The 26,782-nt window shown below is 38.7% G+C and overlaps 1 protein-coding gene across 1 annotated transcript; it reads right to left on the reverse strand.

Moving 5' to 3' along the window:
- Positions 1-10,209: 10,209 nt before the first annotated feature.
- LOC143560115 (uncharacterized) lies at positions 10,210-11,058 on the reverse strand. The gene has a single exon (XM_077048491.1). The coding sequence runs from the start codon at positions 11,056-11,058 to the stop codon at positions 10,210-10,212; it is 849 nt and encodes a 282-aa protein (XP_076904606.1).
- Between the last annotated feature and the right edge of the window lie 15,724 nt (positions 11,059-26,782).

Raw genomic sequence — 26,782 nt, forward strand, 5'->3', positions numbered from 1 at the left:
CGCCAATCGAAACCAAAATCAGATTGAATAACAAGTGTATGTATCAATGTGTGTGGGGGTCTGATTGATTGATGTGAGAGGATATTCCAGTGAGGTTTTTTTCCGGTGGGCCCGTCTGATTACAACGCCATTGTTGCCAGCTCATTTGTAATGTAATCTCCCCCCATTGGATCTTGAATATATGTGTCATAATAATAATAATAATAATAAAATAACAATTATTTATAGTTTACACTTTACATAATCCACCCTTTTCTTTTTAATACTTGCACTTTAACTGGGATCTTGGAAACTGTATATTCGTTTCATTGGAATCACCAAAACTAAATGTTGAGGACTCGTGAGATATATCACTTTTGATAATACGAGTATTGTGATATACTAATAATTTGATGGTTGTTTAAATTCTTAATCAGATAAAACTTCGGTCATATGGTATACCCTATAGAGCATTACAGTGGTGCTGAAGTGACACAAATTGTGTTAGCCACTAGGATAGTGGGCTAGCTCACACTCACCCGCTATTCAAACAACCAATCAGATTTCTTTCATTTTCTTTTTTGATTTCCTCTTCGATTGTTTTTAAAATTATATTATATGAATAAATGAAATGGTAGAGAACGGAATATAACATAAGTTGAATGCTAATCCACTACTTATGGCCTAGTGGTAGAAAAGATTTGGGTTCTCTAGTGGAGCCCTAAGTTCAATCCCTACTTGTGTTAGGCATCATGAGGTTGTTAGTTCGAATCCCGAGCCCACTCGAGTTTTCGTCCCACCATGTGTTAAAATTCATTACCGTTGTCATAATTAAAATTTCCAAGATTACGTGGCAACTGAGCATCTCCAATGGTGTGAAGATGTTTGAAATAAAAACAACTTTTTTCTCTCTTACTCACCCAATAACCCCATTTAAACCCTTCATTTTCTCTCTTTTCTCCCCTTATATTCTTCAAAAACCAATACACTTCTCTCCATCTCTTCTTCACATGGTCACTCTCTCCTCCATCTAGACTCTCTCCTCCAACTAGGATAGAGTATGGGTGTGCAATCTCTTATTGGAGATGCCCTAAGGGGCTCCTTTCATCGGATCCTTCATTTTTTTAAGGGCTTTGCTTCTAAGATTATGGGGAAGGGGCACTCATGGGTATTACCTATGCACCATCCAATCATGTACTACCACTTCATTTCTACCCTCAATTACCACAAATCATAAAATCACTGGCAACACATACCCACAAGTACCCTAGAACTTTTAGTTTGACATTTAGTTCTCCAAATATAATAAATGTAAAAAATGAATTAGTTTTATGTGGCAAACATTTGCCGTGGAATAAAGCCATACCCTACACACATAGGGTGGTGGCGATATTACCATATAATTTGAAAGGCATACACTGTAAGGCCCCGTTACCGGTAGCCCTACTTTCGTGTTAGATTTACTCATAAACACAGTTCTAAATATCAGAGTTAATTAAAACATTTACGCGGAATATAAAACTTTCATAAAACATTACATAATTCATAACGTGTCTCAAAACATCCTTTGTCTTTCAACATTAAAGCATTAAAATTAAAACATCATAAGTCTTCAGATGCCAGACTCTTGTTCAATGCCACGTGTCTCCTCAAGCAAGTTGCCTCATCCTACTCACCTGCGTGCATACTAAAAGTCAGCTACGCTGAGTGAGTTCTAGTTAATCGTACACTAAACAATACACGTAAACTTCTATTCTTTCATTCATACTTTCTTACTTTCATACTTTCTTTCGTATTAACTTACTTTCATATCTTACGTTATAAAGAGCATTACGCCCTACATTCCTCGAGTATTATTAGGGCTCGGTACCCTCCTTCCTCGAGTATTATTAGGGCTCGGTACCCTCCTTCCTCGAGTATTATTAGGGCTCGGTACCCTCCTTCCTCGAGTATTATTAGGGCTCGGTACCCTCTTTCCTCGAGTATTATTAGGGTTCGGTTCCCTAGTTCTCGAATATTAGTAGGGTTCGATTCCCTCTTCGTTACCATACAACCATCCTTTCCTTCTTTTATTAACTTTATCACATTCATACACATAAGCATACATATCATACTTACCTTATACTTAGCGTTACAACCTGACAGTACGTGCAATATCCGAAGATCGTTCACGTACCATCAAGCAATCATTCATACATATCACATCATTCACATAAGGCATGCACTTACCTCTTAGGATAAGCGTATTAACAACATATCGAGTATGCACACAGCCCCGAAAACATAACACATAAATGGGGCTAGAAACTCACCTGAACACGGTTACGTTCACCGTTAATCGTAATCCCTTTCTTCAGTTGTGCACGGCTGACTGTATAATAAGTATATGTATGAATTAACTATCACCTCTCATAATGTATTTCTATCTTTATATGACCCACAACGAACGGGGGTCCGGGGGCAGCGCCCCTGGCAGCGGGGTCTAGGGGCGGCAGCCCCTAGCAGGGTCCAAGGGGCAGAGCCCCTGGCTGGGGTCGAGCTGCCAGGTCAGCTTGGAAAAATTTTATTTACATTAACTGTCTTAACACATTTTTCATTAGGTTTTTAATTTATTTTCTAAGCGAACTTAACTTTAGGCGAAGTTAAACCTTAGGCGAACTTAGCTTTAGGCGAAGTTATCAGGCGAACTTGGCTTTAGGCGAAGTTAAACAAGTTATCAGGCGAACTTGGCTTTAGGCGAAGTTAAACCTCAGGCGAACTTAGCTCTAGGCGAAGTTATCAGGCGAACTTGGCTTTAGGCGAAGTTACCAGTTAGGCGAACTTAGCTCTAGGCGAAGTTATCAATTAGGCGAACTTGGCCTCAGACGAAGTTATCGCTTTGAAGGCGAAGTTATCGCTTTGAAGGCGAAGTTATCGCTTTGAAGGCGAAGTTATCACTTTGAAGGCGAAGTTGCCCAGTTGCAGGCGAAGTTGCCCAGATCAGCCACGGCTTTGATTTCTGTCCAGCATTTTGGGCGATTTTAACACCCTTGTTATGGCTCGACATCACCCACTACGTTTCCCAGCCATTTTCGGTCTTATCTACACTATAAAACTTGGATCTTTAAACTTCAAAGATCAAGAATCATACCTTTTTGAGCTTGTTTGGATCTCGTTTACTTGTTTAATCACAACCAACGCTCTCTTTCTCTCTCTCTCTCTCTCTCTCTCTCTCTCCCGGATCTATCCGTTCCTCTCCTCGGCCGGCCGGCGGTGTTTGGTGGGTGGTGTGTGTCTTGGAGTGTTAGAAAATAGATGGAATGAATGATGGTTTGGGGTTTTAGGGGATATTTATATCCCTTAAATCTCATGGACCTAAGGCCCATTCTCATTTAACCCATCTCAATTAATCCAAGTCCATGATCCGCTCCTTACTCGATATTAAATAATTAATAACGCGAAATCACTAAACATAACTTTCTTTATTCAACATTATAAATTTTAGGATGTTACATACACCCTACCCATATCGGTGTCCCGTCCTCTCTAATACACTTCTATAAACATGCACCATATACCTCCTGATTTGTTTGATGAATGCTATGATGCATTGGTCAACAAGTTAATTCAAATAAACTAAAATATCTAGCACTAAACATCCATTTAGATGGAATTGTTAAAAAGAATTTTTAACTAGAATAGTCAAAATTAAACGTACATAATTTTAAATTTACTTTAATTTATCACAAAAAGAAATGTATTGAGATTTATAAAGTCATGAATGGACAACCATTAGCTTGGTCTAATGGTAAAATATGCGTGACTTACAATTAAATGGTTGTAGGTTTTAGGCTCGCTTGAGACATAAAGTAAAATAGGTTAAAAATAAAAACTTTGGTCGTTCAAAAAAAAAATAACAAAGTCATGAATAGAAAATAAAATTAGTAGCTTGTTTATCAATGTTGAGAGTGTAAACAAGCCGAACTACTAGTGAGGTACTAAATACCGGCCCATTAAAAACTTGAATCAAATTGAGCTGAAATAATTAAGTAATGTATGTTATATATAGGGTTAGGTTAAAATAAAAACTCACTTGAGTTATGAAAACTCTAAAAACCCATTTTCAACCACATATTTTTAATTAATGATTAAATCTTGTGATCCATAATTAAAGTTAATAAAAAATGTTAACATAAATATAACTTTTCTCTCTCCTAAAAACATATAAAAAATTAGTAAAAAAATGTTAAAAATTAGCAAAACAATCTTCAAAAATTTGGTCCGTGACACTCTCCCACCACCATAACCATGCACGTCCTCGTGCATGCACATGTCGTCTCATACCGACGTGCAAGACTTAGACGTAGTGGTCTTCCCCTATGCCATGCATGTCTGAAGGGCAAGCTCGCCGTCCCATACCAGCTCACAAGCCAAAGCCATGCGTTTCGAGATTGATTCAGTTCTGATAAATGGGACACCCAATAGTTCAACCAAAATGTGAGTTAGCCATGTCGGTTAATTATGCCGCCGGATTATGTGACACCGACTTTCGCCAAGTTAACAGACTTCAAAACAAGTTACGGCTCTGCTACACCGTAAAACTTTTAACACGAACACGGTGTTCTTCACTTCACTAGACTAAGGCGGCGCTCACGATCCCATGCTCGCGGCGTACAGAGACCATTCGATCTTCTCCCACCACCATTGCTTAACTCATTCTCGATATTTTTAAGCTCTTTTTGGTTGAGTGTACACGTTCCAACGTATCCGAGGTTCGACCTGCTTTGATACCACTTGTCACGGAGTTATCACTCAGACTCCGTGTGGCGCCTGAAGGCCAGCCAATCGTTCCGCTCATGATCTGGGTCTGCTGGTTTCGTCCTGCCTTGGACTCATCAGGCGCACGGCAAACAGCTCGCAACCAGCGATGCGTTCGTTATGCAAGCACGACTAGGCATGTACGCCTTCCTTTCCGCTGAGGTCGTGCCCAATGAAGTCCGGGACGAGCCAACAAACCCAAGCGTTACAACACAAATTAAGCATCTCGATCTTCAAATATTTGGTCGTGACATCAAGCTCAAGTTCAAGCTCAAGCCCTATTAGGTTAAATTAAACGATCCGAGTTCAAATTTTAACAAGCTTGGGCTCAGCTATGCTCGTTTACAACCTTAGTTGGTTGAATACTTAATGGATGTGTCCATGTGGGTAAGTGGGTTGCTCGGTTTAAATTATAATCGAAAGGTTTGTTTCGGTGTTTATTGAAAATGTAAAACCAACAGAACAAAATATACAAATCCTTAAAAAAAAGTAAGTGCAATAAGTAGTTTCAGTTAAATTAGTTTTGTGATATAACTGGAACAAAACAAATATAATCGATTATCAAAAATATTTAAAACGAATCATTATTTTCATTTTCTTCGATTATCTCAGCTCAGTTTTACCGGCTTCGTACTTGCTATGAAAAGATTCACACAATAAACAACTAGTAAAACAACTTCTATATCAAAATTAAATAACTAATACTTGATATATTAAATAAATTACATCAATCCCGTCAAAAATACATTGAATACGTAGGTCAAAACTGTATGATCCTTACAAATAAGAATCCACTTGTTATTTATATTATTAAACTGGCTTTTGAACTCGTGTATTACACGGGATTTGTCAAATAATAAAAATAAATAAGGACCGTTATTTTAATTCTGGATCTCAAAATACTTATAACTTAATTAATGTAGAATTAATGGAAAGGGCATTTACATATTTCCTCTTGCTAAAGTGTCTCAATTACATATTTCCCCCAACTTAAAAAAACAATCACATTTCCCCTCCCTTAAAATATATATTACATATTTATCCAATCTACTAAAATTATTTTATTAGTTGACTATTATACCCCTAATCTAAAAAAATAAAACAAAAATATACAAATTATACTATATAACAAATAACAAGTTTGGTGCCGCAAGTGCCCTATTGGGCCACTTGGCAGCACCGAACTGGCCCGCAAATTTTGTTTTTGTTTTTTAGTTCAAATGTAACGGAGACTGACCGGATACCAATTTTTTTTCTGGTTCCGGTATTATAACGAACGTGACGGAAAACCGACCGAAATTCCGTAGACTCACCGTTTCAACGCCCGGGATCGACAATAGTTGGGTTTTACCAACGCTCAAGTTTTACTGACCGACACCACCCCATTGGTCCACCTCAATTTTATAGTTTTTTTGTTTTATATTTGGTTTTAATTCAAGTACAATAACGTACGTCACTGATCGAATTCGCATTGACTTACCGGCTCAACACTTGGGTTTTACCACCATCTGAGTTTTACTGGCATTGCGCCGGGTTAAAAATTAGTTAAGACATAAACATGAATGTCTATTGCACCATCTTCCCCCTCTTCCTTATTTCCTCAAGTGACAACCCTACCGGCCTACCGTCTTCTTCTCTTGTGAATTCCGATCTCTCTCTCTTTCTCTAGCCAAACTACAACACACAACCCACCATTTCACACAGTCCATCACCATCTTTACCTGCTTGCTCAACCCCATCTCCGGCGGCCACCATCAAAACCCACTTTTTTCAGATCCGAGGCTTTGGTGTTAGATGTATACGTGGCTGATCTTGTGTTTATTGGCTTGAGAGCTTCTAGGCCGGGGAATCGGCAGTCACCGAAGGGGTTAGATGGAAAGAAACGGTTGAAGAGGAGAGAGGTCGTGGAGAGAGACGGTTGAAGTGTGATGGGGGTGGTGGTTTGGGATGGTGATGTAGTGACCAGAAACTCGCCAGATAATCAAGTTTGCCGAAACTTGGAAGTGGCTTGAAAAAGATAGATGGTGATGTAGTGGCCGGAAACTCGTCGGATAATTGAGTTTGCCGGAACTTGGAAGTGGCTTGGAGAAGATGGATGGTGATGTAGTGGCCAGAAACTAGCTGGATAATTGAGTTTGCCGGAACTGTGAAGTGGCTTGGAGAAGATGAATGTGGGTAAGGGTATTTTAAACAAGGGTATGGGTAAAAAGGTAATTTGATTTGAATTGGGGAAATTTGTAATTATTTTTTTTGGTTGGGGATATATTTAATTGTGTTGTTTAATAAGGGGAAATATGTAAAAATCCCAAATGGAAAAACAGACAGGGTTAACGAAAAGTACTAAATAGCATGATTTTAATGGAAACGTCAGGTGTTGATTTACAAGAAATTTAAAAAATGTACTAAAGTTGCGTAGTTGGTCAAACCTCAGGTATGAAAATGACACTTAATTCAATAATGCATAAAATCCACACTATGTTATAACCCACTTAACAAAATAGTTTTGACCCATGACCCATGAATAGCTAGAATGAATGAGATGAGAGATTAGGAATTAGGAGAAATGTAGGCTTGACACCTAAGCCTCAATATTTTCTTTTATTAGTATAGTAAGAAGTAAGATAAGATAAAATCGAATGGGATGGCTTTCTACCTTTGTCTTGTCTCAGAAAGAAAGTGAGGAATGGGTGTAAGTGTGCAACACTTCCTTTAATTATACGGTTGAAGGACTCTCCTTTATGTTTGGTTTTTCTAGTTGGAGACCAAAATGTATTGCAGTATTAGCGATCGTAGGCTTCTTAACTAACCAAATTTGGTTTGGGGGTGTGAGGTGCGTGGAGGTTTTAAATCCATTCAACCTCAACATCTGATCAATATGTTAGATTGTTTTAATGTTTTTATTCATCTAGATTCATGGTCTTGGTCTTTGGATGTTTTTGATGAGTTCACCGTGAGAACTGTTCGGAAGTTCATAGATAATTTAATTCTCCCAACTAGGTCTAGTCTTACGCATGAAATCGAGTAATGCCTATAAAAGTTAATATCTTTGCTTGGTGGCTTTTACTTTATCATTTCCCAACTAGATTGAATATAATTAATATGGGGAATGATGTTCCTAGTTCCCTATGCCCAGTGTATTCTAACGAGGTAGAAGCTGCGATACATCCATTCATCTCATATGATTTCACTAAAAAGTTTTTGAACCTAACTGAAAGATGGTTGGATCTTTCTTCGGGCCCTTGAAAGATTTTATTGACTCTAATGGGCAATATGAAGTTGATGAGTTTGATCTCTTAGTCAAAAAACACGAAATATGATTCAAGTAGTCGTTTCACTTGATGGATCATTTGGCACTTCAAAAACAATACCATTTTGGCAATCTAACAAGAATGGAGAGAGTTTATTTGATTCTATCGTTTCTTATTCTAATTTTTGGTTTGTTAATAGGAGTAGAAAAATGAATATTGCGTGAAGAAACCGGTTACCCTATCCTTTTCTTTTAACTCTTTTCTTTTTCTTTTCCTGTCTTGCTTCTTGTTAGAATGTTAGGTAGTGTTTTACTGTTTTATAATATGAACATTAGTTAAAACGAAGGTTTCTTAATGTATTCAAATCGTGAGGATAGCTTTTGTACTTTATCTAAGCTATGGGGGTGCTTGTGTACTTGGCTTTTAACAGCAATCACACACTCCTAACTTTGAATATGAATGTTCTACTTGTCGCATGTGATTTCCCGTTTGATATTTTTGTTTAGGATATTTTTTTATTTTTGTTTGTATACTTTTAATGCATAATGTTTTATATAGATTTGAATTTGCCGACATGTTTGTTTTATCCTATTTTAATATATATTTCATAGCAAATTAAATTTTATTCAACATAGTCTAAAAATCAAATGCTACGTATAGGAATAACACGTTACATATACCCTGACCCATACTATTAAAGTAACACCATTTTTTCACATGTTATTCAGTTAAACCCTTCACATAGGTTGTCAAGTGTGTAAGTTTTTATTTTTATAATTTCTCCTCCATGAATGATAAAATAAAAAATATGTTGTTAATGAGAATTGAACTTACTACCTTGCTTTTAAAATGTTCGTGGCTTACCAACTCAACTAAAATGAATTGATCTTAGTCTTCTCTTTTGGTTAATTGGTATAGATTCACAACCTTTTCATTTTGATTTATTTTAAAATACAAACACAAACTATTCTTACCAATTTATATATTTTAAGAAATTATATACGGAGTATATCTTATGAGTCCATAAGATATGTTATTATGTATATTATTAAATTTAACTTTAATTATTTTAACCATTGTGTATCGCACGGGCTCTATCATAATAAATAAATATATACAACTAAACAGTTGATTACTTCAAGCAATAATCATCATATGAAAATTCCGAATCATCCAAGTCTTTATATAAATTCATAATCCAACTCGTAATCCGTTTGACCATCTTCTAAAGCCAAAGCATTGTTCTTATCTACAACAGAGTGTTGTCGGTCCAACAACCTAAGGTTGTCGATCTGGTTACAATCAGCATTTTTTGGCTTGACAAGCGGACGATTTTCATGTACTTCTTGCGGAGCCAGTTTCATAATCAAAAAAGTGTTAGCATGTCGGTTATTCAGGTTGTATGTGTCCATTGTTTTAAAAGGGATCGGAAGATTAGAGATGATTGGATTCCGTTTATCAGGTCCGTCTCCGAGAATTCAAATACCTAGGCAGAGCATAAAAAAAAGCCCCATAGGCCCTAACGAGTAACGAAATACATAAGATAGTTTTTTTAAACGGCATTAACGTTATAACAATAAAAATAGCAAATATATAGTAATAAACTCAAATACAATAGTAGCTAACCTCTAACCGATGATTCGTGAAGCTCTCCTAGCATTCTTGACAGCAAACTGTTTGATCACCTCTTCGCAGTTTATACTATCTAAGATTTCGCTCTCGATGGCTATCATCGCCAATCCATTAAGTCTTTCTTGGGACATTGTGGATCGTAAATAAGATTTTAATAACTTCAACTTTGAAAAACTTCTTTCTACGGATGCCACAATGACTGGAATAGTTAACAATATTCTATATGCAATCCTTGCATTTGGGAAATTTTCTTGGGTCTCGTTCAAATGCTTCAAAACTTCAATAGGGCTACTAAATTCCATGACATATAATGTGTCTAATGAGCTTAACTCCATATAAAGCTCCTCACCATCAATATTCGATCTTTCTTCAAACTTTAGTGCATTTTCAAGAAAATTACAGGATAACTTAGGTTTTCATCTTCAATTCCCCTTAAGTTTTGTGGAAACAAAAATCCAAATAATTTCTCATAATTTTTAAATTGATCAAATCTTGTCTCAAGAGAAGTAATAACTTGATCAATAATATATAAAAAATAATTTACTCTAAAATTCTATTGAGGAGTAAATGAAGCTTCTTGGCTACTTGAACACTCATCACTTTGTTTTTTCCTTTTAATTATACGTTTTTGTGCAAATATCGGGTCGATGCCCATTTCAAAAGCAATCTTCTCAGCTTCATCTATTGCTTTTGAAAAACCATTTTCTCTAAATTTCTTGAAGAAGTCAATCAATCTCTTTATTTCTTTAATAGCAATCTCTAGGTGCATATCTTTCGATTGCAACCTTTTGCTCACTATATTCACCTTGTCTAACACTTCATACCAGATGATAATTGATAACAAAAAGTCAAAACCAATATTTTTTGCTATTGTAGTTGCTTCATCTGCAATTGCAAGATCACCATCTTTTTCTCCAACTTCAAGTAAAGCCTCTCGTACATCAGCAAGTTGCAATTTAATAACTTTAACACTTTCGACACGACTTTCCCAACGCGTTTGAGACAAAGACTTCAGACTCCAAGATTTAATATTATCTTTCAAAATTAGCCATCGATTATTAGAATTTGCAAAGATAGTAGACATATGTTGGATCTTTCCAAAAAAACTCTTTCCTTTATAGAATGTAGCTATATCATATAATGTAAGATTAAGAGAATGACAACCACAAGGAGTGTAAAATGCTTTAGGATTCTCATTTAAAAATCTTGATTGCACTCCTTCGTGTTTTCCTTTCATGTTTGCTCCATTGTCATAACCTTGGCCACGCATATCATCCAGTTCTAAACCAAGAGACTTTAACTCCTCAACTGTAATATCAAATAATCCTTTCCCCGTGGTATCATTAACATCCAAAAACCCTAAAAAGGACTCCTTGACAGTAACCGAATTAGAAGAGAACATTAAATACCTGTTGGGCTATATTTGTGGTTTATGCTTGTATGTTAGGCTTAGGTGGGGTATATTATGTAAACCGATAACTTTATGGTTCTCGGTGGGCTTTGGGCTTTTGTTGGGCCAGTATGCTGGTACCATATATATATAGAATGCATTGTATAGGGTTGTGGTAGTTCATTCACGTGTGATTTTGGCCGTCTAAGGGTTATCATAGACGAGTATTGTACTGTTAGTGCTTAAGCACCCGACGTTAATATTAACGTGTGTTTTGAAGCCATTTGTGTGTTTTACGTGTTTGTGTTTGTTAGTGTTCTTGAATCATCTAGCGTTGGATTTCCGCACCAATACCTAGATTGTTGATATCATATTTGTAGTGATCCAGATTCGAGACTTACAATTGGTATCGGAGCCTTAGACCTATTCAGGTTCTTTATTGTGATATCAAGTATTCAAGATTTTGATCTTTGGTGGTTGTGGTTGATTTTCCGGTGATACTCTCATCGGAGAAGAAAAAAAAAGGTTTTTTTTAAAAGTTGAAGATTGACCTAATCTTGGTTAAAATTCAAATCCCAGAAATTTCGGGATTTAATTTATTACCAAAACTATCTGGTCAAAGCATCTTTGGGTTTCCTGGAAGTTCTCGGACAATTTTCATTGTTTTCGGCCAGCATTTGGTCGTTCTCGGTGAAATTTGTTGGTTCTCGGTTCTCGGCCAAATCTGCCTGTTCTCGACATAGGTGTTCTCGGTCAACCTTCAGTTCTCGGCTACGTCCAAGTGTTCTCGGTTGACAAAGATTGTTCTCTGTTGATTTCCATTGTTCTCGGTCAACTAAGAGTGTTCTCTATTGACTTCCTAGTTCTCGGTCAATATTGTTCTCGGTTTCTTTTCTCGGTTGCCATTAGTTCTCGGTTAACTTTTATTTGGACCTGACACTTGGACTAGGACTAGGAAGCTTCCTGGACTAAAATTAATCTTAAATTAAAATAAAATGGAACAGTTAACCAACAGCAATGCGTCATCAAATGCTATACTTCATCAAGAACTGGATTCCATAATGGGGACAACAACTCGTGTACCTCGTCTATTATCTCATGAGGGGTTCCGTGAGTGGAAATTTCGATTCGTAAAGTATGTTAAAATGAAAGATGCTAAGATCTGGAGAAGCATTGTTAGAGGACCCCAAATCATCACGTAACAACGTGAGAATTCAACTGAGGTTGTTGTGAACCCGGTTGCATAGTATGATGATGATGATTTTGCCAAAGTATAAGAGGATGAAAAGGCCCTATCAACTTTAACCATGGCACTTTCACCTGAGATTGCCCTTGGGTTTAGAGAATTTCAATCTGCTAAGGAACTATGGGAGGCATTGATCGAGGTGTATGAGGGAAACGAAGATATGAAAAGAAGTCTGTTGGTACATGATGTCAGTAGTTCAGTATCTAGTGTCTGTAATCGAGTTAGTATGTTTTGTATTTGAAATTAAGCGAAGTTGTGTCTCAAGTTCGCCTGATATGGGCGAACTTGTGAAACAAGCGAAGTTAGTGACAACTTCGCCTAAACATGTTAGGCGAAGTTGTCGTATGTTATAAATGTTTAGCTGCGGCTAGGTTTTGGAAGGATTTGTTCAGTTTTGTTTAATCGGTGATTGATATCACGTGTTACTAGTTGCAATACAACGTGTCTTTTGAGTATTGTAACGTGTGTTTGCTTGTGTTTAACGTGTTTCGTCTTCTACGCTCGTATCGTCTTACGTAGGGATTCCGCACCTACGTAGAACGAGATATTCCGTGTAGATCCGGCTGGGAACCTACAATTGGTATCAGAGCATTTGCTCGTGATTGTGTGGTTCGGGATTATCACACGGGTGCAGAAATCGTTCCGTTCGACTATTCGCGGGACGAGTTTACGTTAATATACCGAGTTTTTGTGTCTTACTCACCTCCCACCATCAAATACAACCCATTACACCTTCGCATACCTCACAAAACGTCAAAATCAAACCTGCAAAAACAATTGTTCATCAGGCGAAGTTGCCGCTACTGTTTGTAGGGTTTAGGCGAATATATAAGGTTAAGCGAAGTTATTAACAACTTCGCCTACCTCACAAGTTCGCTTAACTTAAGCGAAGTTATCTACAACTTCGCCTAATCAGGCGAATTTAAAAAGGAGCGAAGTTAAGAATTCAAGTGAAGTTAAGACTTAAGCGAAGTTAAGTTTAACTTCGCCTACAGTACTGTTCAGAATAAAATTTTTATTTTTGATTTCTTTGAGTGCTCGTTTGTATTTCTTCCAAAGATGACTTCTATAAATATTACGGAACTGGTGAAAATGGAGGTGGAAGCAGGTTCAGCTACTAAGGCACCGAAAATGCTTAAGGGTACCGATTTCGTGGCTTGGAAAGATCGGTTTGAGCAGTATGTTAAATATCAAGATGCTAAGATGTGGGTATGCATTCAAGATGGATACATTCCACCAACGGCTTTGTATGAGGTTCGTGAACAAATTAAGAAATACAATAAGATGGAAGAGGAAGAAAAGAAGATGTATGAGGCTGAAAGTAAAGCTCATGCTGCGATAACAATGGCTCTTCCACAAGAGATTCTTCACACCTTCAGGAAATATAAAACCGCTAGAGAGCTATGGGAAGCGCTTGAAAACCGATTTGAAGGTAATGTGGGGATACGTGCATCCAAGATTAAGCTACTCAAAACCCAATTCTCGGTGTTCAAGTACTTGAAGAATGAATCACTTGATGATATCATCACAAGATATTATCACCTGATGATCGAACTCAGCAATTATTCCATTGTTTACAAAGAAGAGGAGATCGTAGAAAAACTCCTTGATGCTCTCCCACTGAAATGGGAGATGTACACTGTCTTGATGAGAGAAGATAAAGAGTTTGCCAACATTGACTTGGAAACAGCAGTCAACAAACTACGAACTTTTGAACTTAACATGGTTCGAAAAGAGACACCAACTGATCAGGTTCAGGATCCGAGAATGTATGGTGCGAAAGTTAATTCAAGTTCAAGTTCGAAGTCAGAATTGTCTGCTTACTACTCAAAGGGAGACTCGAGCTCTAACTCAACTCATGATGGTCATGTAACTCTCAACATGGATGGTGATGTGTGTTTCGTAGCTGGTGGATCAAACACTTCTAAACCTCAAACAACAAAGGGTAGTTTTTCTTCAAGCGTTCCGAACAACAACTACTCTCAGAAGCCCATGAGTGTTAAATCTGCTGAACAGCAGTTTGCTCTCTATGCCTCTTTCATTGCTTCTTACGAAAATTACATTAAAGGTAAAATCGTTGATCCTGCAACTTTAGACGAAGACTATGATCAGATCGATGCTGATGATCTGGAGAAGATGGATCTGCAGTGGCAGATGGTGATGATAGTAAGAAGAGTCAAAAGGTTTATGAAAAAAACTGGTAGAAAGTTTGTTGGCGAAAGACCAGGGTTTGATAAGTCAAAGGTTCGGTGTTATAACTGTCAACAGAATGGACACTTTGCTAAAGAATGCACAAATGAACGTGTAGAACGTAGTCAGAACAGGCCAACACAACCGAATGGGGGAAGTAACGAGAATAGGGCAATGATATCCAGACAGAACAGGGAATACAATTGGAATCTGCAAGTTGAGGAAGTGTTCGAACAGGCCAACTTGGTTAACATCGAAACTGAAGGAAAAAATAGAGAGACAAGAGAAGATCAAGCTTATATGGCAGAGGTGACAGATCAGCTCTCTGAGGTAAGTTCTAAACTCCCTTGTACAAAATGTGAAAATCTGTCTGAACAGCTGAAAACAATAACTGATCAGTTTGTTAGTTTGGATGCTCAATTTAGAACATTAAAAGAAGATCATTATTACACTAAAACTAGAGAAAAAAATTACACGATAAAAATAAAAGCTAGTGAGAAAGATATCAGAAGTCTTAAAGCCAGTCTAGCTGAAAAAATACAGGTAATTGATCTTAGCTATGAAGTGTTAGAAGAGAAAACCAAACTAATTGCTGAAAGGGATAAACAGATAGCTGATTACCAGGTGAAAGTGGTGGAACTAAACAGAAAGCTTGAGCAATTTAGAAATTCCTCCGCAATACTTGATCACCTCGTAAGTGATCAACGTTCTCCAGTTAAAAGGGGAGGAATTGGATATTCTGAAGTTCCACCTCCTTATAATCATAACTATACTTATGATCCTAGTAATCAAAAATCTGTTGATGTTGAAATTGGTCAGACAGTTCCTGTTAAGGTTACGATTAAAGATCCAGAAGTTAGTAAAAGCGAAACAAGTAAGCCTGTTTCTAATGTTAGGATTTCTGTTCCTAGTCCTGTCTCATCAAATTCGGACAAGACATCTGAGTCTAGTGAGACAAAAGAAGAGGCTGTGTTACTAAAACGTGGAGAGGAACATAAACCAACTGAAAAGAATTCTCCACTAAACCCGTATGTCCCACCATATGTTAGACAAACGGGCAGTAATGCAACCTCAACATCTAAAACAACTGTTGAGACGAAAGTTGAACACAGGAGTTGTTTCAGATGCAATCAAATAGGACACCTGATTACTGATTGTCCTCTGAATCAGAGATTCAGAGGTATGAGGCCTTCGAAAACTGAGAGTAGAACTAACAGTAATTACTATAATGGTAAAAATGAAAACTCATCAAAGTTCATATATTGGACTAATCCAGGTTTTCAAAGAAGTCGATCTCAGTTTTTCCCTGTTAACAACCAAATCATTAGTAATAATTCATTTAATTCACGAAGGTTTGGATGGCCTCAGAGTCAATCTACTAGAAGGTATCCTTTTAGGACTTACAGAAATCATTCTAATACTAACTTTGGACAGCCAAAGTACGGGGTGCCTTTTAACAGATTTAATCGACCCAAGACCAATAGGTCTTGGGTCCCCAGATTTTAATCCTTTGCTTTAATCGTGCAGGAACAGTTGAACAGGGCTGCAAACAATCTATGGGTTGTGGATAGCGGCTGTTCCCGGCACATGACGGGTAACAAGAATTTGCTACACGAATGGAAACCTGTTCAGGGAGGTAGAGTAAGTTTTGCTGGAGAGAGTGGTGGAAGAATTACTGGAATTAAGACGGTGACTAATGGTAAAATGAAGTTAGAAAAAGTGAATTTCGTTGAAGAGCTGAAGCATAATCTGCTGAGTGTATCTCAGATCTGTGACAAAGATTACACTGTGCACTTTACCAAAAATGAAGCGATCGTACTGTATCCTGGTTTCAAGATACCAGAGGAATGGATAGTAATGAAGGCTCCAAGGGAAAAGAATACATATGTTATGGACATGAGGTCGACTGAGATGGCAACAGAAGAATCATGTCTTCTGTCAAAAGCAACTGAATCGGAGTCCGAGTTATGGCATCGAAGAATGGGGCATATTCATCTTCGAAAAATGAACTACATTGTCAAGAATGGGCTGGTGCTGGGTGTTCCCTTGAAAAATTTCAACTTTGAAGACCAATGCTTATCGTGCAAAAAGGGAAAGCAACACAAGAAATCTCATCACACCAAGAAGGTTAATTCAATAGTCAGTACCCTAGACCTACTTCACATGGATCTCTTCGGTCCCGTGAATGTAAAAAGCCTAGGTGGAACATCATACTGCTTGGTGATAACTGATGATTTCTCTCGATATTCTTGGGTATATTTCCTGAAGACAAAGGATGAAACGGTTCAGTTGGTAATGAATTTGATTACCAAGGTTGAGAATATTATGGCGAAGAAGGTTAAATACATCAGGACTGACAATGGGACAGAGTTCAAAAACTATCAGATGGAGATATTCTGCTTACAGAAAGGGATAGACCACCAGTACAGCGCTCCGTATACTCCGCAACAAAATGGGGTGGCTGAGAGGAAGAACAGAACGCTAATTGAAGGAGCCAGAACCATGCTTGATGATTTTAAACTTCCTGTGGTGTTCTGGGCTGAAGCTGTTGCTACAGCCTGTTATATCCTTAATAGAGTTTTAACTGTTAAAAGATTGAATAAAACATGTTATGAACTTATGCATGGTAGAAAGCCTAACTTGAGTGGTCTCGAACCATTCGGGTCCCCGTGTTCGATATTAAAGACGAACTCAAAATTTGGTGAGATAGCCGACGAAGGTATTTTAGTCGGATATGTTGTTGGGACCCCCAACAGACGAGTCTTTAATCTATCGACCAGCAAGGTTGAGGTGGTGTGTAACACTGACATCACAAGTTACAAATCACCAAAACCAAGCACGGGACCCGCTGGGGCTTTCGACTATGATAGGCTTTTTAAATCTTTTAATTTGCCTTACTTGGATTGTGCAGAAGTTGATGAGAGAATTGCTACGAAGATGCTTTATGATGAGGAAGAAAATTTTGTGCAACGACCGCGGTACGATGAATGTCAACTTTCCTCGTCAAATGCTATCGATACCCCTGCTGCCTCTACAGAAGAGGAATTCTTCAATCCGTTTCATTCTCAACAACAATCACCCATTGATGAGCTACCCTCGAACCTGGAAGAAAATCTGCAAGTCAGTTCGGTTCCGACTACGAGTGTTCACAAAAATCACCCTTTGGAGAACGTGATAGGTGATCTGTCCGACGGTGTACAAACAAGACGAAGCTTGAATGAGCACACTTGTGTTTACACAAGCATTAAAGATACATGCATCATTAACGAATGCTTGTACACCTGCTTCATCAGCCAGATTGAACCAAAGAACTATCAAATGGCTCTCAAGGACAGCTCGTGGGTCGAAGCCATGCAAGAAGAGTTAGCCCAGTTCAAGAAGATGGAGGTATGGAATTTGGTTGCAAAACCGAAGAATGTACATGCGATTGGCACCAAATGGGTTTTCAAATGTAAGAGAGATGAGAAAGGAATAATCATAAAGAACAAGGCAAGGCTGGTTGTAAAAGCTTTTAATCAGCAAGAAGGGATCGACTACAATGAAGTGTTTGCTCCTGTAGCGAGATTGGAAGCGATTTGATTGTTTTTGGCATTTGCTGCACACAAGGAGATGAAGGTGTTCCAGTAAGACGTGAAAAGTGCGTTTCTTAACGGTAAAGTCGATGAGGTTGTGTACGTTGAGCAACCTCCGGGTTTTCCTGACCCAGACTTTTCTGATCACGTGTACAAGCTAAGTAAAGCGCTATATGGGCTACATCAGGCCCCTCATGCCTGGTACGCAACTCTATCCGATTACTTGCTTGACAATGAATTTGAAAGGGGAAAGATCGATAGCACACTGTTCGTTAAGAGAAAAGAAAGCGACTTTCTTCTGGTGCAAGTCTACGTGGACGACATCATCTTTGCTGCATCAAAAGTCGCCATGTGTCAGGAATTTGAAGCCGTCATGAAAAAGAGGTTTGAAATGAGTGCTATGGGTGAACTAACTTTCATTTTAGGACTGCAGGTTGATCAGAAGAAAGATGGGATGTTCATTCATCAGACTAAATATGTCCAAGACGTTCTCAAACGCTTCAAGATGGAGGACAACACTCAATTTGATACTCCAGTTTGCGTCAACCATAAACTGGGTGCTGATTCAGACAGTGATGCAGACGTGGACCCCACCCAATATCGGGCAATCATAGGGTCTTTAATGTACTTAACTGCATCTAGACCTGATATTATGTTTGCAGTTTGTCTTTGTGCTCGCTTTCAGGCAAACCCAAAGGAATCTCACATGAAGGGTGTGAAGAGGATATTGCGATATCTCAAAGGCAAGCCTAAGCTAGGGTTGTGGTACACGAAAGGAGGAGACTTGGAGTTAGTCGCCTACACAGATTCTGATTATGGAGGATGCAATCAGAATCGGAAGTCAACAACAGGTGGATGTCAGTTTCTTGGAAGCAGATTAGTGTCATGGCAGTGCAAGAAGCAGACCTCAGTCGCCATTTCTACCTGTTAAGCAGAATACATGGCAGCATCGAACTGCTGCTCCCAGGTTCTTTGGATACAACAGCAATTGCGCGATTACGGTATGAATTTCACACATACTCCTATTTGCATTGATAACACTGCTGCTATCTCAGTAGCTAACAATCCCGTAAAGCATAGCAAAACTAAACACATTGACATCCGTCATCATTTTATACGGGATTGTGCTGAGAAGAAATTGATAGTGCTTGAAAAGGTTGATTCGTTAGATAATTTCGCTGATTTGTTTACTAAAGCGTTCGACAAAACTCGTTTTCAAAACCTTGTTGAGCTAAATGGGATGATAAATCCCGAGTAACCGTGTTTTTCGTTTTTGTTTAAAAAAAAAAAAAAAAAAAAACCTCACTATCGCTTAGAATTATGTCGGTTGCTTCAGTTTGAAGGACATATCTTCGGATATGTTTGGTCCTCATTTCTACCTGTAGAGTATGAGGATAGCCATTAACCAGATGACTGAAAGTGACCGGGGCGGTTTATGATGTGTTTTTATTCTTTCGCTGAAAATTAGTCGTTCATACTTAGTTAGAAGGAGACATACTCGTATGTGGTCGGTCCAGCTGATCCATTGGATCTTCAGGATAGCCGATTACCTGAAGACTTCGACTTGATCGATGCGATAGAAGTTAAATTTTTTTAAAGGGAGTTGAAATAATTTTTCAAGTCTACTACTTCGTAAGAAGTTTCTTTACTATGTTTAAAAGAAAATTGATCCAACCTTGGAAAGTGATAGACAAACTGATTCTGTGTACTTAACTAGTGAAGTTATTAGGCCTAAAAGACTTTAGAACAGTCATTGTATGTCATGGTAGCTTTTTATGGTGCATAAAAGTAGAAGTGATACTAACTAAATCTCCTCGATCTTAAGTGGAAACTCAGTAAGAGTTGTGTATGTCTCCGCATATATCTTTCCGAATGATAGGCAGAAAAGCGATTACCCAGTCATACACGAGCCCGTGAGTGTTCTGATTCCCGTGAAGATAGCGTATCAAGAAACTGTAGTGATCCAGATTCGGGACTTTCAGTTGTTTACTACTCTGAAACTGTGTAAATATTTATTAAAAAAAAATTATGTGTTATTGAGACATTCTAGAGCTTATAATGTTAATACTTCTCAATCAAGATGCAAGATAGAGAACGGGAAGAAGACTCTATTGATCGACGTGTACTTACTATTTAATCAGACACTACGGGTCGAGGTCAACTCGGGGTGACTTGGGGAAAGCCAAATACGCTTTGAGAATAGATAGGAGACATCATAATCTCTAAGGTGTTGCCCATTTATATTTTGAGCTTAATTGAACCTAACCCGTATCACAGAAGCGATGAAAATCATTCTAAGTTATTTACCTGCTTACAACCTGTTTCTTTATGTCATAATACAGCTGAACATGGATCCATGTGACAGTCACTTAATTAGTATGATTCCTGTTCGGATCTTTTCTAAAACGTGGTAGTCCCTGTCGAGACTGAAATTTGATCCCGTGTACTTTATTTCTAAGTTTTATTCTACTTATGTCGTTTTATGTCTTTATATCTGGTTACTTGGTCTTTGATCGTAACATTCTACTTTTTAAAGGAAGGTTTAAAAGTTAAAAGCATAATGTTCAAATTAGAGGGTCTGTTTTGTAACATGGTTATCAAGCGAAGTTAATATAACAGGCGAACTTAAGGGGTAAGCGAAGTTAGCCCCAACTTCGCCTGTTCATCTTTGACCCTATATAAAGACATTATTGGTCAGACTCATCATTATTTTCAAACCCAGCGAACTTATCTTCCAGTAACCTCGGCGAAGTTATTTTTCGATTCAATCTTTGTTATCTTTGACAAATACCAATCCGATTTATATGTGTGTAGTGTCGTCATATCTTATAATCTATGTCATGACGTTAATCAGAGATCGTTTCGACCCGATTCACGACCCCGTTCTTTCAAACATCTAACACCCGCTTTTCAAACTTGTTTTAACATAGTCATATTCAACTTGATCGTGTTGATCTCCGTCAAAACATGTTTGGTTGAGTCCGCAATCTCCAAATTGACCAAAATCACTTCGTTTGAACGTCTAAACTGTTGCCGATTCATATTCAGGCGAAGTTACAGTTTAGGCGAAGTTATCATTGACTTCGCCTGGCCCTTTTTATTTAACATTTATCAGGCGAAGTTCAAGTTAAGGCGAAGTTATTACCAACTTCGCCCCACCCCTAACTTCGCCTATACAGAATAAATCATAACTTCGCTCAGGTTAACAGGCGAAGTTGTGATTTGACTCGACGATTCTCTAACTTAGACTGTTTTTGTTGCAGAAATGGCAGCTGTAGCTGGAGCAGGTGGTGCAGGTGGTGACGAAGGAGGAGATAACAATCGGCAGTTTTTCCCGGGGCATAACATGTACATAACTTTGGACCCGGATGCGAGCGGTGTTGATGATTTCCGCGAGATCATCACGTTTCTTATCCGCTCGCGTATCTTCCACGCTATTACCACAACACTGCCTATATCTTTGCCAAACATAGAAGATTTCTGGCAGACAGTGTAGTATGATTGTCGAGTCGAGCCCCCGGTTATGCGTGCAACAGTTAACAATTAGATAGTGCAGTTCTCGTCTGAACAGATCAGGGTGGCTTTGCAGTTTGGGGAGGAAACGAGAGACGATCCTACTATTCAGCGCCTCGTTGCGGAGAATCAAATTCAGTCGTCCCTCCTGATCGAGCATGGTAAAATAATTGATGCCTTGAAACAGTTCTTGGCATCTCAGGGGGAGATGAGCTGTAAGGGTGACGAGCTGAGGACAAAAAAGTGTAACGATCGAGACGATGACCCCAATGCATCGAAAGGTGCAGGTGGAGAGTTTCCAATAACTGAACAAGCTCTTGGGACTTCCACATCTCAGGGGGAGTCAACGAGTGCAGCTGGCGGTTCAGGGGGTGATGATGTGGTGGTTGTGGATGCTGAGGAGGTGTTAGATGATGTTATAGGTGATGAGGATGTGTTACCGTTGGAGGAGATAGAGAAGATAGGGGCTGAGATCGTGATTGATAGTGAAGTCGAAGAGGGAGAGATTGTGGAGGAGAATGTTGAGCATGAAATTCCAGAGGTTGAAAAGTCAGATTTGGGTCAAGATACGGGATGTGATGAGACAGAATGGGAGGAGCAGCTAAGATGGAAAGAAGGCTACGCTCAGTGGTTCGTAAAGACTAAGAAACCGGCGGTCCCTACTATGTTCAAGAAAAGTTACAACATCAGGGGTTATGCTGAATCGAAAAAGGGGATTATATGCTGGTTATATGATGAGCAGTTGAGGCTTTTTGTGATTAAACGGTATGATGGGGTTCAGTATTTCAAGAGGCTGTTGAGATCGTTGAATACGTTGCCTGAATGTGAAGTGAAGGACTTAGCCAGGTTGGGGTTGATAAACAGGAGTGATGATAACATGGCTAGGATCATTGGGAAGATAGTCTGGAAGGAAAGCATAAAGGAGAAAAAGTTCGAGCTGTTGAAACCACAGAAAGGAAAGCTCGTTGAAGACAAAGACAGAGGAATGAGAGCAGATGGCAAGCCTTGGATGATAATGAAGTATAAGCCGATCCGGTGTCTAAATAAAGTGCCGATGAAACAAATGCCCAAGGATGTGCTCAAAGATCTAAAATGGTGGTACGTTGATTGTGAAACAGCTGAAGCAGTAATGGAGGATGAAGATGAACAAGAGCTGATGAGAGTATATGATCCTATGCATTTAGTGAATTTGTCTCAAGCTGATCTGCAGGTGCTGAACGAGAAAAAGATATTTTACATTCCTGCTTGGAAAGAAGAAGCAAAGAAATATCAAAGAGTAGTTTCAGTTTGTGTACGAGAAGGCGTTCATGCTTGAAGATGGAAGATACAAGATTTTTGGGATTACGAGACACGTGTTTGAAGATAGAGATATGAAGCTACTGCCAAGGGGGAGTCTGTTGGTACATGATGTCAGTAGTTCAGTATCTAGTGTCTGTAATCGAGTTAGTATGTTTTGTATTTGAAATTAAGCGAAGTTGTGTCTCAATTTCGCTTGATATGGGCGAACTTGTGAAACAAGCGAAGTTAGTGACAACTTCGCCTAAACATGTTAGGCGAAGTTGTCGTACGTTATAAATGTTTAGCTGCGGCTAGGTTTTGGAAGGAGTTGTTCAGTTTTGTGTAATCGGTGATTGATATCACGTGTTACTAGTTGCAATACAACGTGTCTTTTGAGTATTGTAACGTGTGTTTGCTTGTGTTTAACGTGTTTCGTCTTCTACGCTCGTATCGTCTTACGTAGGGATTCCGTACCTACGTAGAACGAGATATTCCGTGTAGATCCGGCTGGGAACCTACAAAGTCGCCAAGACTTGCTGCGACAAAAGTTCAACATGTTTAACCATGTTCTGGGGGAGTCATTGGAAACTCAACTTCAAAGATTCATAGCTCTTGTGACTGAGATGAGATCCGTAAGTATTTATCTGGCAACGTCTGAATTAAACAACAAGTTGGTGAACTCATTACCCAAAAGCTGGGATATGAATGTTGCTGTTATCAAGAAAACAAAAGATCTCGACAGAATGTCTATCTCGGAGATGATGGCTACAATAAAGGCATGTGAAATGGACGACCAGCAACGTGCAATAAATCATGCGAACTCATACGTGCAGCTGGTTACAACGTTGCTTCCAACAATGCTTTTATTTCTCAAGATAGTTTTTCCATGTTCAAGGCCACTCAGCAACCTCCAACCCAAGGAAACTTTGAGATGTTTAAGTCCACTCAAAGCCAGTCTTCCTCTACTCCGCCTTAACAAGCTCCAGTTTTCTTCACCAAGTCTGCACAACCTTCATCTGCTGGCACTGCTCAAGGTCAGAATTCAAGCCAGTTTCCCTCCATTCCGAAAGAGACTCAGGAGAACATAGCTCTAATGGCAGGGTTCATGAACTGCTATAATGCATAGCTGGAGACTTGGTTCAACCTGTTGTGGCTGCTGAACTCGATCAGATTCACCCTGATGATGTTGAGGAAATGGATATTGCTTGGCAAATAGCCATGGTAGTATTTCGTGCCAAGAAATTCACTAAGAGGACTGGTAGAAACAATTGGAACATGTCTAATAATCAGAAGGTGGGTTTTAACAAGAAGACTCTGAGATGCTATAACTGTCACGAGCCGGGTCATTTTGGTCGTGAATGTACTAACCCAGCGAAGGAAGGAAACACAGAAAGGGCGCTGGTTCCAGTGGGTAATGCTAGGGGAGATGTTGGTGAGAGTTCGGGAAATGGTGAAAGGGGATTGATTGCTCAACAGTTCTCTTAGGAGGATCAGATGGCTGCTCTCAACATTGGAAATCAGACAGCACATTTTGCAAATGTTGAAGACATTGAAGAGGAAAACGCTGTTGAGGAGCAAGTCAAGGAACTTCAATTCGCATTCATGGCGTTCACTCCCTCCAGCTCATTTGAGGTAAGCTTTCAACCATGTTCTCTAGATTGTGTTGATAAAATCAACTTATATAAACTTCATAATGATAACTTGATCAGAGACATGGAAAGAGTAAAATCAGAAAACTTTAAACTTAAGAAAAATGAAAAATCCTTCTTAGATAAAATAGAAGCATATAAAAGGGATCTCTCTAAGCTTAAGTCTAAATTCAGCATAAAGTGTTGTCACCACCTAGATGCCAAGTAGGAAATTGCTGAATTAACTGCTAAACTGGAAGCCTCTAAATTGGAAATTTTGAACTTAAATGCTAAATTTGAAAAGAGCTGAACTTGATTTTAAAAAGTTCGAGGGTTCCAGTAAGGTAGTTAATTCAATGATTGACAATCAATTATGGTGGAAGGAGAAGGAAGGTGAGGGATTAGGATACAGCAAGGTACCTCCACCTTACAATGACAACTATGTTCAATTTCCTATCACCAAAGAACAGGAAGAAAAGGTACAGGACATGAAGTACGGTAAACATGATAAGAATGATGTATTTGATCATGTGAGTGCATCCACCTCAGGAGTGAACGATACTAACGTGTTTACTTCATGTGCAGAGAAAGTAATTGTTGAGGATTGGACTGATGAGGATGATGAAGCTTGTGTTTCGTTTAATAAAGACTTTAATTCTGATGTTACTTTAAAACTACCTGCATTGAATTCTGTTATTCCGACTGTTTGTGTGGGCTCTGTTTTAAAGAGTGACGATTCTTGTGTGGTTGATTCAGTTGAAACTTTAAATTCTGATAATGTGGTTTCAAATAAAATTGAAAAACCCAAAAAATTCAACAAGTATTTACCACCAAAATTTGTTAAAGAGGGATGCTCTAATGACAAACAAGGTGATATTCACAATGTGAAACATGGCTCTCGCGACTTTAAACAAACTGGTCCACACAACCAGTCTAGACAAGGAGTTGCCCAAAATGATTTTTACATAAAACGACAAACATGTTTTAACTGTGGCACTCCCGGTCATATTGCCAGAAATTGTCCACATCGTCCATATGTTCCATATTATGGATTTTATCAGAGGAATATGCCCTATATGCCTCACAATTCATACAGGCAAAGATTTAGGCATCATACGGCTAATTCCTCTGACGGTGATTGGAACCGAAACAAATCTGGTAGGCTTAGTCCTCATCAGACCAAGCCTAACATGTCTCGGAAAAAGGGTGGAAACCATGTTTCTATTTCAAAAATTAACTCGATTTCTAAACTTCGGCCTGTCGGGAGAACAAATTCGTTTGTTCCCTCTACACGCAAACCAGAGACTAAACCATCCATTCGTACAAACAACAGTAAATCTCACAATGGTAAATATAAATGGATGCCTAAGTCTCCGGTAAAGAAGGTTTCTTCTTCCATATTAGATAATCGAGAAGATATGTCATGGCAGCCCGTAACTAGTGTAGATGAGTCAGGTGTACCCAGTGTCACAATGGACTGGGTGCCAAAATCTAACTAATCCCGCACTTTGTGCAGGAGCAGCTATGGAGGAATATCATCAGACCGTGGTATGTTGATAGTGGCTATTCCAGGCACATGACAGGAGACATTTCCCAGCTACACGACATTCAAACTTTTAACAGTGGGTATGTGTCTTTTGCCGGTGGAGAAAAGGGAAAGATCACACAGAAGGGTACTGTAAGTAACGGTGTTCTAAAATTTGAAAATGTTAATTTCGTTCCTGAATTGAAGCACAGTTTGCTGAGCGTGTCACAAATCTGTGACAAAGGGTTTTCAACTCACTTTACTAAGAAATAATGTTTGGTTTTAAAACCTGGTATCATTATACCAGAAGACTGGATTCTTGTTCGATCACAACGAAAAGACAATGCTTATGTGATCGACATGAACAAAAATGTTCCTGATGAAATAACATGCTTCTTTTCAAAAGTGTCGGAACACAATGCTATGCTTTGGCATCGTCGTCTTGGTCATGCAAATATGAAAAATCTAAACCGACTTGCTAAAAATGACTTGGTACGTGGATTACCCGTTAAGGATTTTGTTACCATTGAAAAGTGTGTGGCTTGTGCTCTGGGCAACCATCATCGTAAATCTCACAAGCCAAAACTGATCAACACCATCTCCTCAGTTCTTCAGCTATTGCATATGGATCTTTTTGGTCCGGTTCATGTTTTAAGTCTCTCTCGCAGTTCTTATTGTTTGGTTATCACTGATGATTACTCACGTTTTACTTGGGTGTTTTTCTTGTCCAATAAGAGTGAAACTGCAGAGCTGATCAAGAGATTCGTGGTGCTTATGGAAAATC

Source organism: Bidens hawaiensis, unplaced genomic scaffold, assembly GCF_021521415.1.
Source record: "Bidens hawaiensis isolate Kalapana, Puna unplaced genomic scaffold, B.hawaiensis_p1.1 tig00020222_1, whole genome shotgun sequence".
In the NCBI taxonomy this organism is placed as follows: Eukaryota; Viridiplantae; Streptophyta; class Magnoliopsida; order Asterales; family Asteraceae; genus Bidens; species Bidens hawaiensis.